Source organism: Erigeron canadensis, chromosome 1, assembly GCF_010389155.1.
Source record: "Erigeron canadensis isolate Cc75 chromosome 1, C_canadensis_v1, whole genome shotgun sequence".
Classification (NCBI taxonomy): Eukaryota; Viridiplantae; Streptophyta; class Magnoliopsida; order Asterales; family Asteraceae; genus Erigeron; species Erigeron canadensis.
The window spans coordinates 52,450,001-52,466,752 of NC_057761.1; the positions used below are offsets into that span (position 1 = coordinate 52,450,001).

The following is a 16,752-nucleotide window of genomic DNA, read 5'->3' on the forward strand; positions in this document are numbered from 1 at the left end:
ACAACAAATAAACTTTGTGCATATAAATCAAAGTGTCTATGTAACTGGATACATAGAATTTGGCCTCCATAGGAGTTCGTAAGTTTTTGTTTTAGTTTTTGATTTTAGTGGCCGGTGATCAATCAAAGTGTTTAAGTGATCAATCAAATTGTTTAAGTGAAGAAGGATAAAATGGTCATAAGATAAAATTTAATTAAAGAAATAGATATAAATGGATAAATATGTTATTTAATAAAAAATAATGAATATATTTGTTATTTAAAATTTTAATTGGGGAAATATGTAATTTACATGACATATTTGGGGATACATGCAAATGCAATTATCCCTTATAAACTTCAATCTCCCCCAAATTCAATTTTGACTTTCAAAGTCAAACCCTAGTTTTTCGTAACAAAGGAATAAATCAACGACAATTCAGAACAACACCCTTAGAGATCTCGTGATTCAATTTCGCCACAACACTTTGATTAACATCTCGAAGATGATTAGAGATGCTGGTGGCCATTTCCAGGGGAGACGGTGGTGGTGGTGGTGCTCCGGTAGCCATTTCCACGGAAGACGAAGTTGGTGGTGTGCCCCGGTAGCGAGCGAGTAGGTCGGTAACGACGGGTGGTGGTATCACCGGCGGTAATGGTTGTGGTAATTGTGGTGGCGGGTTGCGGCGGTGGGTGGCGGTGTTAGTGGTTGTAGGGTTTCTTTCAAGCAATAGGAAAAAAGAAAATGAAATGAAGGAAGTATATTCGTAAGTTATTTGAAAGCTTGGAATTGAAATGTAAACATTATACTGCAAAGATAAAATAATGAAAATATAAATGATCATGACAACAAGAAGTAAAATTCAAAACAAATATAGCATGTGTCTGTGGATATGGAACTGCAATTTGCGAATTTTTATCTGCAAACATTGTATCAACCTCAGGTGTATACACTTGTCTTTCGCCCTGTGATTAACAAACGGGTCAATGTTTACCCATATTACCATATAGATCAACCTTTACTTATATTACCGGTCGACCTTTACCACATTACCAACAAACGGGTCGACCTTTATTCACGGAGTCAAATGATCAAAAGCTACAATTGTCCTTAAAATTAAAAACACTACATTTACGAATATTTTTTTAGAATTCGAAAGTTCAAGTAGGCAGTGCCCCTCTGGTCAAACATTTTTCCTAAGTTATCTTACCTTGTTTTGAATACAACTTTTATTTATTTAGTAACACATACAACGACAAGCACGTAATTGACTCATTGGTAGTCAAATGATGCATTAATTAGTTATGAAACCAATCGAAATCTTCATGCTCACACATATGTCCTAAGATTTCCTCCCAATCTATATATATTGGTGAATTGAGGGGAAGAATCATTAAACTTGTAAAACACAAGGCTTAACTGCTTATGTTTTTGAAAGAATGGTAAAACTAGATCCCACATGATTCCTTTGAAAAATGAAAGATTACTTTACTTACATCACTCTTTCTCTTTGCAGGATTTCTTGAAGATAGTCTTTCTTAGCTTATGTTACATATCATTTGGTCTGAAAAACGCAAGTTCAGCCACCTACGATGTAACCTCTTATGGTGCAACAGGAGACGGGGAAACAAACGACTACAATGTAACAAAATCCTGTCACTAAAAGAAAGTTGCCCGTTCAATAATACATCAAAAACGTGCCACTACAGTCAATAATCAATAAAAAAAAAAGAGTGTCACAAAAAGTATAGAATAGTCATATAGTTGCCCGGACACTTTACCTACAATAAAAACTTAGCTATACAATAAAAACTTAGCTATATATATCCACACAAGATGAATTTGGAAGTAGGAATGAGTCTTTTTGCTATTAAACATGTCTTTCTTAGTAGGTACTACTAGAACCCAAAAATGGTACCTTTTATCTGCATTTCTCAAAATGAAAACTAAATTATTATTTTTTTCCAACTAAACTTTAATGTCCTTAAAACTGAGCAATATAATGTCGATCAATGCATAAATGGGTCACTAAATCTCATATATATGTGGGTCTTCGGTCACAAGGCAAGGTGGTAAGGCTTGGCTTGGATACAGAAAACTACCATTAGTACCACTCTGTGATGACTGGTGTGATGGTTTCACCTTGAAATTGTGTTTGTATTTTTGTAAAGTTGTTAATTATGCTTATCGTTTCAGGCTTTCGTTCAAGCATGGGCTGATTTATGTGGAGATAACACAGAAGATCCAACATTAATCATACCATCAGACAAAACGTTTATGTTAAGCCCGGTGGCATTCAACGGTCCATGCAACTCCAATGCAGTATATATCAAGGTGAAACCAAACTCAACTGATCCTGGATGCATATATGCCAATATATTATCCTGCATGCCATATTTAATTAATCTACAAAATCTTGATTAGCACTAAAACAATACATATGTCTTTGTGTTTAATTAATGGGTAGCTTTTGGGCAACATAACTGCACCAAAGACACTGGATGGATGGACAGATTGTATAAAGGAACGCTTTTGGATATATTTCTCATCGGTGCAAGGGCTCACCATTGACGGACCTGGCCAAATTGATGGTCAGGGCTCGATCTGGTGGGAAAAGGAAAATGAGGTTAAGTTTTAAATAGAGTGTAATCAATCAAGCTTAAGTTCACTATCGAGCATCATAACTAAAGATCTTAATATTGATTGAATTGTTCTTTTTGCAGACATCTAAAACTTGTGATCGCCCCACTGTAAGATGTTTGCGTTTCTACTTTAAAAATAAAAATATTACTCGATCGTATCACTTACAGTATATTTTTGTGAAAAATAAGTAACATTATTTATACTCCTATATCATTCAGGCTTTACATTTTACTGACTGCAACGGGCTTCAGCTGAATGGAACAACACATATTAACAGCCCCAAGCTTCATATCAGCATCATAAATAGTGTAAATGTAGATGTTGGAAATCTTCAAATCGTAGCACCAGGAGATAGCCCCAACACTGATGGGATCGACATCAGTGCTTCATCAAACATTAACATACATGACTCCAATATTCAAACTGGTTTGAGATCCATCTGTACTACTTTTTCGGTCCTTTGTAATTAGTTTTTACTTTGACATAATTTTTTAACTGTACGTTAAAATACATCTGGATCAATAGGTGATGATTGTGTGGCTATTAACGGTGGCATCGTCAACATCAAGGTAACCGGGGTGTCATGTGGACCTGGTCATGGCATAAGGTATATAAGTAGTCATTTGCATTTTTAATTTTTCGTGTATTTTGTCCTGTCACTTCATTACAATTTAATATATGTATTTTTAGTATCGGAAGCCTTGGGGAAGATGGCGGTCATGACACAGTCGAACAAGTACTTGTTCAAAACTGTAACATCACAGGAACCAAAAATGGATTACGAATCAAGACAGTACCGGTAATTAATTAAGTTTTTAATATAACTTGATAAAGTGTCACGGGTTAATTAATTCTTTAATTAATACATCCTTATATAATTCAAAAAATCCATTTCTTATGTTGTGTGTAGAAAGGAACGGGTTATGCTAGAGGGATGATATTTCAAGACATATATTTGGTAGATGTTGAAAACCCGATCTTAATAGATCAACATTACTGTTCTAATGATCTTGAAAATTCCAATTGCCCAGCTCCAGTTAGTATATAATTTGTTCTATGATCGATCCATACCGAAAACTACTTCAATATATTCATTATTCATGTTTTTGTACGTACAAAATGTATATATATCTTACTTTCATCATATCTAACATAATTTAATTTTGGATTATTAGCCAACGGCAGAAGCAGTACAAGTATACACAAATATACATGGGTCAACTGCGACAAAGCAGGCAATTACATTCAGTTGTAGTGACAAGTATAATTGTACCGATATCGTAACAAACCAAGTTTCAATTACTGGAAATGACGAGTTTGCTTACTGCAAGAACGCTCAAGGAAATTTTGTTGATACCACCCCAAATATTAGTTGTGATTAGATTATGTTAATTAATTGTATCCCCCTAGCTAGCTAGCTACACATTATTTGGGGTTAAGTTTATACACATGAAATTAAGTGCATGCATGTATAACAGATAATAGAAATTCTTAATATATACAGTATTACAAATTGTTGATTGTTCTAGGCACTCATAATTAGCTATATATACTATACCTCCTAGCTAGCTCATTAATCAAGTTACAAAACACATATATTCTAGCTCAATACGTAATTTACATACACAAAAATTAATTGTCATCGTATTATGGTTATAAAGTTCAAGAATGGTGCTTTTTTTTTTATCTATTAGCAAAACAATGGCGCGGGGAATTTTATCAGGCCAAAAAAAAAGGAAATTTTTTCACGTACTATGGAACATTATTCAAGGATACTATTTCTGGTAACCACTTTCTCTAATTATGAGCAACAGTACCCGCACAATGCGGTGGTGAGATAGTGGGGTGATAGGTCATACATGTGATAAGTCATAGAGTGTGATAGTCAAATGCCTTAGCCGTACAGGTTCCGTACGCGGATTTAAAAGTTCGTCGAAAGTATATATCGAATGACATCTCTAATGAAACAACATGAAATTTTAAGAACACTCATACAATTTTTATAATTTATCGATATACGGTTTTTGAGATAAAAGATTTTAAATGAATTGGGGGAATAAATAATTTATGGAGTGGAGAGAAAAAAAATGAATGGTTGAGAATTGAGGAGAAAGAAAAAATGAGTGGTTGAGATTTAAGGGTATTATAGGTATATTAGGTAGAGATGTTTAAATTAGTGAATAAAGAAAAAAGGTAATTTAGGTAGTTCAAATCATCTTTTGAAATTTAAAAAAAAAACAAAATGCTTTATAAGATAATATAGATATAGATAGATAGATATACATAAGATGAGAAGGGATCAAGTGAAAACCACATATATGTTGAGAACCATTGGAAAATCATCTCTAAGGGATTTGCCCTTAGCATTAAGGGTTACGCCCGTACCGTAACAACCGTCACCATCTCTTGGATCGCCGCCCATAAAATCCATATCATTCTCAAATGCGTCCGATGACAACCCCTTTAGAATAGATGTAGGGCAACGCCCACACCATATCCATACGTTTTCTTAACGCGTAACCCATATGATTTTTTACAAAAAAAAAAAATTATTTATTTATTTTATTTTTTTTGGAATTGGTTTTTGTTAAAAAAAAATAAAAAACAAAAAAAAGTTGAAAAAAGTGAAAAACAAAAATTAAAAAAATAAAAAAACACAAAAAAAAAGAAGAAAGAAGGAGGAAAACTAATGGTTCTCACGGTTCTCTCTCCCCATATATGTGGTTCTCACGTTATCCCTACCCTAGATAAAATATCTAATCTAATTGATTTAATGTTATTTGACACGTCTTTAATCAACATGTAGCGTTGTTTTTAGAAACATGTGTTTCTTTGATCTTTGACAAATAAATATTCCTAAATCGTATTTTAGAAAGGGATGTGGCTAGGGTTGTTATACGTTGTATATATAATTTTTAGTTATATAAAAGCAGCATGGTGGGATTAGTGGTAAACATCCTTGCCTCTGGAGACAGAGGTCATGGGTTCGATCCTCATCCCATGCAAAGGTTGGAGGGCCTTTTCTACCATTTAGGTAGAAATTGGAAGCAGTCTCTCTACTTAGGTAGAGGTAAGGTCTGTCTACATCTTAACCTCCCCCATACACCGTCGAGGTATTGGGGCTCAAAACCCGCAGAAGGCGGCACTGAGCAGTTACTTTACTTTTATATAATTTTTAGCTACAAGGAAAAGAGTTAATGACACAAATCGTCCCTGTGGTTTACCTAAATAGTCACCTTTCGTAACCTCAAAGACAGTCCTTTATAGGAGGATAAGGTTCACGTTTGGTCCTTTGATTATTTGACCGTCAAGTTCTCTCTGTTAAACCCCTCACGTGCCTCCCACGTTTAGTCATTTCCACTCTAAAGGTCGATAGGTGACTATTTAGGTAAACCACAGGGACGATATATGTCAATAACTCTTTACAAAAATTAAAAGGTGTAATTAATTCTTTTAATATTTTAAAAAAATCATCCTCTTTTTTTTCAGAATCCCTTTAAACCTTTATAACACATCTTCTTATACATATACATAAAAATATCTATACATCTGTCACCCTTTATCTCTTTCTTAAGTTTAAATCTATACATATATCTCTAAATTTTTCATATATCTCATTTTGTCACCCTCTTTTTCTATCATTCTCTCTCTCTCTCTCTCTCTCTAAGTTACAGTTTGTACCTTTTTCTGAAACTGTTTTTGGAGTCTCCGGCTACCTCACCGGAAAATCTCACGCCGCACATCAACATCAACAACACCTACCCCACACCTCCATCACCCTATCGAAAAACTACCTACCATATCAGACCCACACTACCGCCACCGCTAATCACCACACCACCAAAAACCGACCACCACACCCTACCCTAGATCAATATTTATATCCAGATCTATACCTAAATCTATAAAATCCGATCACCATAACGTCGGCCTCCCCATCTCCGTCGTCACCATTTAGATATATATAGCAGATATCCTGAAAGATTCGACAGTCTGATGGCCTGAAAAAGCCCAGTGGTGGTTGGCGGGAAAATGGTGGTATCCGCATCTTCATTCATTTTTTTTGTTGTGTTCTCTTCCTTTAATTAATGGCAACCATTTCATTTGAATGGATGAATGAAATTGGATAGATTGATCTTCAAATAAAGATATATGTATTAATGTGTTTATGTATGTGTATATATGTATTTAATTTTAGAATATCTAGGCTTTAAGTAAATAAAACAAAAAGATGAAAAAAATATCAGGTTTTTGTAAAGAGTTAATGACATAATTCGTCCCTGTGGTTTACCTAAATAGTCACGTATCGCCCTTTAGAGTGGAAATGACTAGAATACCCCTCACGTGAGAGGCACGTGATGGGTTTAACAGATAGAAGTTGACGGTCAAATAATCAAATGACCAAATGTGAACCTTATTCTTCTATAAAGGATTATCCTTGAGGTTTTTGATTTTAAAGGATGAAAGGTGACTATTTAAGTAAACCACAGGGACGATTTGTGTCATTAACTTTAAGGAAAATGGGTGGGTCTATTTACTCTGGATTTTTCTGGCAGTAACAAGTTGTACCTTTAGCTTAAATTAAAGTATCAATACGTGGCAAACAATCATTGGCTTGACCAAGTTGCCAATTACTCACTAGATAGAAATGAAAATACTGGAAATTAAAGAAGATGAATGGCATCGAATAGATGGGGCCGGGACCAGCCTTCTGTTGTTATTGTTAGTGGTACCGGTATATTAGTAGTAAACAGTGTTTTATTAAATTCAACCAGCTATTACATTGGTTAAATCTTTCTTCTTTTTCTCTTTTGGAATGGCAAGTTGATTATATCTTTTGATGAGTCTTTATTTCAACATGGGACAACTTAATTAATATAGCCAAATAAACGTATCATTTTCAATTTGGACAATACCAGGTTGGATATAATTGATATATAGATAATATGCATAAAAACCATCGTTAACAACGTGCTTTGTTGGTGATGTGTACACAGTAAACATTTTGAGTGTGACAAAAAAAAATAGTAGTAATAAATAAATATCTCAGTAATGTCACGTACATTTAAGTAAAAAGAAACAACTCAATCTTTTTGGATAATATAAATAATGAGACACTACAATAGACATATCATCATTAATCTCTTCGCACTTGAAAAAAATTGTTAGTTTGTTTATAATTATAAATGAGTGAAAACAATTCACATTTAAAAGTGTGAATAAATTTTGTGAATAAATTTTAAAAATCAAATCTTTTAACACTTTGTGTCGTTTAAAAAAAATAAAATCTTTTAACACTTATATATATAAAAACAAAAAATTAACATTTAATTTTCAAGTGTGAAATAGTATATATATAATTGTGCACACTTTAAAGTGTAGAATTAATTGTAACACTAAATTTCCTCACACAAGAGAAAGTGTGAACAAATTGAGTGAAAAATTAACTCTCACACTTTTAAGTGTGAAAAAATGTTGGACATTTGTTCACACTTTTTTTGAATAACGAGTTAATAGTTAGTTAACATTCGAGACACCATAGTGACATCCAATTGGGCAATATATACGGAGCTCGAATCACGGATTCCTGTAATGAAACTCATGACTCTCGAAACCCCCTAATAATCTGCTCATACAAATGTAGGAAGCGAGATTTTTTAAGTATGAACATTTTATTTATACATTTATAATTGTAAAAAAATATATATAATTTTTTAAATTTTGTCACACTTATAAATGTGAATTTTTAACACAATTTTAAATGTGAATTAAAGATATTTGGTGTTAGGCAAACTTCTTTAAAGAACTTAATCTACAAATCAATGATTTTTTTTTGTGCTTTTATGGATGTAAAGTTATTGCTACAAATCTAGCTTACATTTGTCTTTTTTACCCTATTAAGATTGTTTTCACTTTATATGTTTTATGTATCCAATAGCGGGCTCTTGAAGACTTCGAGAAGGAAAAGACTTGCTAATACGATCGCATAAATGAGAAATCTATTTAGACTAAGAGGAGTAAAGAGTTAAGGGAATGTCCTTCTTCCACTCCTTGCTTGACAAGTGTCCACTACTAATCATAAGACCATTCGTAATTATTCACTTTCTTCATCTACACTTTTTCATGTCACGTCAGTTTCACCATCTTATATCTTTCACCTTCTTTTTTTCCCTTAACCATTCACCTTTCATTTGGACCCCATCTTTATTTATTTAAAAACATAATACATTTTATAATATATATTTCCTATTAGCCCCACATTGCAACCAATGGTTATGAAAAAAACAAAAAAGTGGCAGACATTCACTTGGTGAAATGCTTAGTCAACTCCATCTTCACCTATAAGTTTCACCTATTAACTTAATTTAAAGCTTTCACTTTCAAGTCATTTGACATATCATTTCACTTTCATCCTTTTCACCTAACCTTTACAAATAGTCTAAGGGGCATTCCCCTATTCCCAGGGGCATTCCTTTTATTATTTATTAATTTGTAAATGGTATATATACATGGTTTAATGGAAAAAAAAATGAAATATGTTTTTCTACTTTTTCGAGGTACTCAGAAGTCCCACATGCCACATACATCCAAATGTTGCGCAGGCAAAATGACAAAAACAAACGCTGGAGCCTCGCGTTACAAATGCGAAGGGGCACGAAAAATAAGAAGGTGGAACGCCCCCGGGACCAAGACCGGGCGTTCTGATGGCGTTCTGCACGAAAAAAGAGAGTGGGAACGGGCTACTCCTCAGCTTGGTATATAGGTTGTTAACCGCACAAATAAAGTGATAGAATTATTGTAATAAGTTGATAAATATAATAAAGACAAATAAAGTGGTAGTTTGGCACCAAAAGTAGTAATACTCAAATTAATATAAAAGTTGCTTGGTATCGAAAATCTGTTTTGAGTGTTTTACCTTAAATACATGATCATGTTCACATATTTTGACGTTTGAAACACACATTACATATATAAAACTGAAATAGTAAAGTCGATCTTAAATGTGTTTTAATATATTTTGCAAGATGGGTTGCCTTTATATTTTTTGAACGGTAATGGTTGCCTTTATTGTGGCATAACATGTGGTAATCAACTCTTTAAAGAGATGCCATTCCAAAAAAAACTCTTCAAAGAGATATATGTTACAAATGCTGATAGGCTGCACATTTGTAAAGCTTCTAAGTTGACAGGTTAATCTATGATCTCTTTATACAACAATCCCTCTCACAATATATATGTTTGAACTTTGTTTGGCACTTATTGTTTATACTATGATATCTAACATAACATAACTGTTGACATATATATAATATCTGACTGCATACATTCTCACAATTTTTGTTTGAACTGAAGGCAGGATTGGAGCACAAATCAGTTACCGCAGCAGAAACCAGCTTCAATTCAATCACTTTGTGTACGTGTAACGAATAGATGGTACGATAAATGACCCACACATGTTAATTAATTAGTAGATACACTTACCTCATGTTCTGATAGTACTCATTCTCATTGCAGGGTTTCTTGATGATGCGGCTAGTATTTTTGAGCTTTTGGTGCATTGCATTGAGCCCAAGGGCTGCAACTGCAACCGATTTTGATGTAACAACTTATGGTGCATATGGCGACGGGATGACAGATGACTCCCCAGTAAACCATCATTTAGTCAAAAGGAACTACTCACTAATTACGAGTTACTTTACTGTTTCCTTATCATGTATGTTCATGTTTGTAGGCTTTTGTTCAAGCATGGGCTGATTTATGTGGAGATACTTCAGAATACCCGACAATGATCATACCCCCAAACATGACGTTTTTATTAAGCCCTGTGGTGTTTGACGGTTCATCATGCGTGGCCCCTGCTGTAAATATCAAGGTTGGCATTTGGTTTAATTATAACAAAAAAATTATTAATATGGGTATGGATTTGCATAACAAGTTAATTAAGCCCATACGTACCCTCAGAGCAAAATAGAAGGAGACTCAAACGCATGATCAGTTATATATACTAAGAAAGAACAATTATTAATCCATGATGTCATAGTTATTATAATTTACGGCATATTTGTTTTGATGGATAGCTTTTGGGCAGCATCACTGCACCTGATACACTTGATGGATGGAAAGATTGTGCAGAGAATCGCTTTTGGCTATATTTCACATCAGTGCAAGGACTCACTATTGATGGACCTGGCCAAATTGATGGCCAGGGTTCAGTCTGGTGGAGAGTACAGGTTACATTTATATAATCAAGCTTAAGTGTTAAATATTGAATATAACTGTAAAAGATTTAGACTTATTCTTACTTTTTTTGTTACAGGAGACAACTGATACTTGTCAGCGACCATCGGTAAGATTCTATATTTTACAGATGGATGTCAACGCTGCGAAAATTACCTAATATACAAGTACTGTGAATTTTTTAGGCATTACATTTTCATTCATGCAAGGGCCTTCGGCTGAATGGCACAAAACATATAAACAGCCCATTTCTTCATATTAGCATCACTAATTGCCAGGATGTGGATATCGGACACCTTCATATAATAGCACCCGAGGACAGTCCAAATACTGATGGGATCGACATCAGTGCTTCATCACAGATTACTATCCACGACTCAAATATTCAAACCGGTATGCCATTTATATATGCTTGTTACTTCATATTAACACATTTCTTGTAAGTTTCAATCTTCAATTGTTGCAGTACATGTACACTTGAATATATAGGTGATGATTGTGTGGCTATTAATGGTGGCGTTAGCGATATGAATGTGACACGTGTGTTGTGTGGACCTGGTCATGGCATAAGGTAAACATATGAAAGATGATGCTTATTTGGATCTCTTAGGTCATCACCAGTAAGAAAATGAAACCAATAAATATTTATGGATGTGTATATGCAGTATCGGAAGCCTTGGGGAAAACAGTGAATATGATACAGTCGAAAATGTGCATATACAAAACTGTAACATCACAGGAACAGTAACGGGACTTCGAATCAAGACAGTACCGGTAAAGCTAAATATAACTTCATGATACTTCTATAAGGCTAATCAACTTTGGCTTTAACAGTTAAAACACATAAACTTTAATAACATACTCCCAATGAAAGGCAGTGTAATATATAAGCAAACAAGTACTAATTAACTAATGACTAAACAAGCGTGAATCATGTTGTTAGGATGGAACGGGGTATGCTAAGGCGATCGTATTTCAAGACATTTATCTCGTGGATGTTCTAAATCCAATAGTAATAGATCAACATTACATCACACGATCTACAAATGATGATAATTCCACTGTACCAATGGTTAGTCAATAACAACAATCTGCAGATTCCTCATCTCTGTAAAGGATATACAGTATATTATATTCATAACTACTTTATTTTTATTCTTCTGTATTTGGATTAGGAATCAGCACTACACGTGAGTGACGTGCAGTATATAAACATATACGGGTCATCAGCAACAACGCAAGCGGTTATTTTTAATTGCAGCGATGCATTTACATGTACTGATATTGTGACAAAAAATGTTCAAATCACAGGTGACAGTATTGCTTATTGTGTAAACGTCGAAGGAAATTTTGTTGATACTACGCCTAATATTACTTGTATTTAGATTCATTTTATGTAGCCACCCTTCATTTGTGATTTTTGATATGTTAATTTGTAGTAATAAATTGAATTTAAATTTTAGTTAATATGAATTTTAAAGTTTTCGGCAAAAATGGTATTCATGTGTTAACCCAAACTCCCAAAGTAAGCTGACCCTCCATTTCAATCTCAACTGAACTAAAGAGTTTACCTAACAACCCACGGACCAGCACTACAAAATTGTTGGCCCAACCTAATTACAATGGGGCGAGGTTCTGACGTATATTGCTATTTAGATTTACATATAAAAATTATCCACAGTATCTTATGGGTTTCAATGTTAGCAGTACACCAACTCATGTAAAACAAGAAAAAGTAAAAAACTTAACAGAACAGAACCGAGGAATAGAGAAACTTCTTCTGGCCGCACTAGGCAAATCATACTCTTAAGGACATCAGCCAGTCCGGGGTAGAATATGTTGAACTGAAAGAAGGTACAAAAGAAAACCAATGAGGTGATCATATAAGAAGTGAAAACAATGTAAACTCAAGTTCATAATCATTTAGGATGTTATGCATGGGGTTTGTAACGGGCCTTTGGGTCAGTGGCACTACACATAATAACAGCCCAAATCTTCATATCAGCATAGTCAATTGCAAGGATGTAGATATCAGAAATATTCAGTCTTTATCACCTGGAGACAATCCGAACACTGATGGAATCAACATCACTGCTTGCTCATGTATAAGTTATCCATGAATTTAATATTCAAACTGGTATACGAGAAAATGATTGCTTTTTTTTTTCTGAAAAGCAAAGGCTTAAGCATCTTACAACCACCATGGCATTTCAACGGGCAGTGATTGTTCAGCTATTAATGGTGGCACCTTTGATATCAATGTAACTAAGGTATTCATAATTAGACCTGGTCATGGCATGAGATACCTAGAGTTGATCTTTAGATCCTGATCATCATTCTTATATGAACTAAAAGTCACTCCATAGATTTTTCTATTCAGTATCGGAAGCCTTGGGAAAGATGGTGTATGTGCAACAGTGGAACAAGAAATGGTACAGAACCGTAACGTCACAGAATCCATACATGGATTACGAATCAAAACGGTATATGTATGCCTACATATAACTTGAAAATTTCTCATTTGATTTATCTAAATTGAATTATGTTATTTTACCTTGGGGAGGAACAATAGGGAGATCACATTTCAGGGCATTAACACTTACTTTTAATATACACGGATCTTCAGCAGGGAGACATAAAAGTGTACTGATATCATTATTCATTACAAACCAAGTTGGAATAAGTGGAGTTGATAATGTTGCTTACTACAAAACATTCAAGGAATTTCGGCGATGCCACTCCAAATAACAGTTATGAATAACATACATAAACTGTTACAGACTCTTGATCTAATAAAGCTAATCACAGGAAATAGTTGGAAATTTTAACAAATATACATATTTTCTCAAAGGGGGATATCAAGGCCTTTTCCAATCTCTACTCCAATCATTTCAAGTACGCCTTTGTTCAGTATCTGCAAAAACAGGTTTAATCAGTTTAAGCATGCTCAATAAGACAGTTATATATCAACCGATAACTAACCAGTTCGACGATAAACGTGCCAATGAGACCCATCATGCAAGCTCTAGAGTTCCAAATTTCAGCAGTTTTTGTGAAACCAAGAAATGGAGATTGAAACTTTGGTTGTGCTTTTGGTAGTTCCACCTGAACATAAATTACCCCAAATGATTAAGGACCTTTAAATCCATTTAAGTAGGTATTTGGCATTATTTTATTACATTAACCTATGTGAAACTGATCATCTGTAACTGCTTATTTCACTAGCTAGCTGATAATCATATAACAATTTTGGATAAAACGGATAAACGAGAAATCCAACATACTTTTATAACTGGTCTATCTTCTAATATATAAAAACGCGATAAGCAGTTTAATAAGCAAACCTAAAACATGAGTATCAATATGTTGTAAATATATGAGGGAAAAAGAATAATAGGAAATTAAAGATGTATATGTACTATACCCCAGCAGGGAGTTTGGCAGCTTGAATCTTGAAGGAGACTGCCCTTTTCTTGGAAATATGGTTGGGTTTAGACAAGTGGGGAGATAGTAGGTTTGGTTGTTGTAGGAAAGATGATGAAAGTGTAGCCATTGTTGAAAGATTTCTGTTTGCTTGCTTCTTTTTCTGGCTGAAATTTGGGTTTGAGAATGTGTGTGTGGTCTTTATCTGATGTTGGTTGGTCAAGCCTTATCCACCATTCATTCACAATTGGAGGGAAAGATGATGATGTGTTCTAATATTATATACATTGATCTGCACATTGAATATGATCAACCATTTTAATATTTATACATTGACATCCAAACTCCAAAGTACACATTTGTTACGATTTAATAGAAAGAATTATTCATATCTATTAAAATAAATTTTTAATAGAAATAATAAAACGTATAGAAATGAGTATATTAGTTACAAAATTTTGATAACGATGAGATAATGCGTTACAAATAGGTATGCGTTTATGGATCGAGATTAAAAAACCACAAACTTTTTTAAGAAAATATGTATTATTTAAATGATTAAGAATAAAACAAAAGTTGACATTTGTCAAATAAAAAATGAACAGTAAAACTTTTGTGTGAAAGTGAAAGTAGTTCGCATAAAAAGTTTAGTGTTAAAATGGTTAGAGGGTAAAATGTTGTTGTGAAATATAAGAAAATCAAAAAGTATAAAAGTTTAGTGTTAAAAGTGTAAGGGTTAAAATATTGTGGTGAAAATAAAAAGAACAAAAAGGTTACTATACTTTGCACGCGACGGTTAAAAAAACAAATAGTAAACTTTTTGTGTGAAGGTGAAAGTAGTTCGCATAAAAGTTTAATGCTAAAAGTTTAAAAGGCTAAAATGTTATGGTGAATATAAAAAAAAATCAAAAAGTTTAAAAGTTTAGTGTTAAAAATGTAAGAGGCTAAAATTTTGTGGTGAAAAATAAAAAGAATAAAAAGTTTGCGGTGAAAATAAACAAAAAATCAAAAAGTATAAAAGTTTAGTGCTAAAAGTGTAAATAGTTAAAGTATTGTGGTTAAAATAAATAGAATCGAAAGTTTGTGGTAAAAATAAAAGAAAATAAAAAGGTATAAAAGTTTTGTGTTAAATGTATAAAGAGTAAAAGTGTTGTGGTGAATACAAAAAATAAAAAGTATACTATAAAAGAAAATAAAAAGGTATAAAGTTTAAGTGAAAAGAGTTAAATTAGTTTGGTGAAAATAAAAAGAAATAAAAAGTTTATAGTGAAAATAAAAGAAAATTAAAAAGTATAAAAGTTTAGTGTTAAAAGTGTAAAGAGTTAAAGTATTTTGGTGAAAGGAAATGAAAATGAAAAATATAAAAGTTTACTACTAAAAGTGTAAACAGTTAAAGTGTTGTGGTGAAATTAAAAAAAAAAAATTAAGTATAAAGTTTTGTGCTAAAAGTGAAAAGAGTTAAAATATTATGGTGAAAATATAAAGAATAAAAAGTTAACGATGAAAATAAAAGAAAATCAAAAAGTATAAAAGTTTAGTGGTAAAAGTGTGAAGAGTTAAAGTATTGTGGTGAAAATAAAAAAAAATCAAAATTTTGTGGTAAAAATAAAAGAAAATAAAATGTTATAAAAATTTAGTGTTAAAAGTGTAAAGAGTTAAAATATTGTGGTTATACTATTCTTTGCACTCAAATCCGTAAGTTTGTTTTTAATATATATATATATATATATATATTAAAAGAGTAGTTAACCAAGCTTTCTAAAGCACTCCTCAAAACCAAAACTATGTTCAAACATTGCCACATAGGATTTTAGCTTACGTGGCATCTCCATGTTTTTATAATATATATATATATATAACATAAATAAATAAAATTAGATAGATTTTAAAAGATTTGGCAACAAAATTTTAATCCCAGTTAATTTTAACTATATTTTAAGAAATAAATTATAAAATTATCTAATCTTATATTAAATCACGTACTAACCAAAAATGAAGACTATTTATATTTATATCCATAATTACAAATGAATTGTTACTTAAATAATATTTAAAAAATATAAAAACAAAACATCTACACAATTCGTTTCTTGTGATTAGATAATAAAAACAAAATAATATATATATCCCTATTTTAATTATATTTTTTAATATTTTTCATATTGTTTTGTTTTTAACATATATTTATCTATTACATTAAATTTATGCTAGCTAAACTAATTTTATTAGTTATTAATCTCAATAATAAAAACTTTAAAACCGCACAACGTGCGGGTAAAAAACCTAGTATATATATACAATGTAAATACAGAGAGGCTATATTTTATCCTATAAATAACGAGGAGATTAACCCCAAGTTTCAAGGATTAAATTATAGTATAAAACTAGATTATTGTCCCGCGTAATACGCGAGATAACGTATTTAATTAGTGACAAGTTATCGTTTCACAATATCATACATCGACAACT

The 16,752-nt window shown here is 32.6% G+C and overlaps 3 protein-coding genes across 5 annotated transcripts; 2 read left to right on the forward strand and 1 right to left on the reverse strand.

Moving 5' to 3' along the window:
• The first annotated feature begins 494 nt into the window (after positions 1–494).
• Positions 495–4,050, forward strand: LOC122594830 (probable polygalacturonase At3g15720). The gene is made up of 10 exons (XM_043767143.1): positions 495–566; positions 1,496–1,621; positions 2,176–2,313; positions 2,447–2,605; positions 2,703–2,729; positions 2,841–3,048; positions 3,148–3,229; positions 3,313–3,421; positions 3,533–3,658; positions 3,798–4,050. Exons 1-10 carry the CDS (start codon positions 495–497, stop codon positions 4,002–4,004), a joined length of 1,254 nt encoding a protein of 417 aa, XP_043623078.1. The 3' UTR covers positions 4,005–4,050.
• A 5,618-nt stretch (positions 4,051–9,668) lies between these two features.
• On the forward strand, positions 9,669–12,333 carry LOC122585212 (probable polygalacturonase At3g15720). 3 transcript variants are annotated; one of them, XM_043757321.1, is made up of 11 exons: positions 9,669–9,812; positions 9,976–10,056; positions 10,138–10,269; positions 10,355–10,495; positions 10,701–10,853; positions 10,940–10,969; positions 11,046–11,253; positions 11,350–11,431; positions 11,526–11,634; positions 11,804–11,932; positions 12,036–12,333. In XM_043757321.1, exons 2-11 carry the CDS (start codon positions 10,054–10,056, stop codon positions 12,243–12,245), a joined length of 1,197 nt encoding a protein of 398 aa, XP_043613256.1. In that variant the 5' UTR covers positions 9,669–9,812; positions 9,976–10,053; the 3' UTR covers positions 12,246–12,333. The 3 variants fall into 3 exon arrangements, with proteins under 3 accessions (XP_043613256.1, XP_043613258.1, XP_043613257.1); XM_043757323.1 differs by having other exon boundaries at positions 11,139–11,253; XM_043757322.1 differs by having other exon boundaries at positions 9,980–10,056.
• Positions 12,334–13,492: 1,159 nt separating this feature from the next.
• Positions 13,493–14,541, reverse strand: LOC122581561 (light-harvesting complex-like protein OHP1, chloroplastic). The gene is made up of 3 exons (XM_043753794.1): positions 14,285–14,541; positions 13,843–13,965; positions 13,493–13,774 (listed from the first exon to the last, which is right to left on the reverse strand). Exons 1-3 carry the CDS (start codon positions 14,411–14,413, stop codon positions 13,706–13,708), a joined length of 321 nt encoding a protein of 106 aa, XP_043609729.1. The 5' UTR covers positions 14,414–14,541; the 3' UTR covers positions 13,493–13,705.
• Between the last annotated feature and the right edge of the window lie 2,211 nt (positions 14,542–16,752).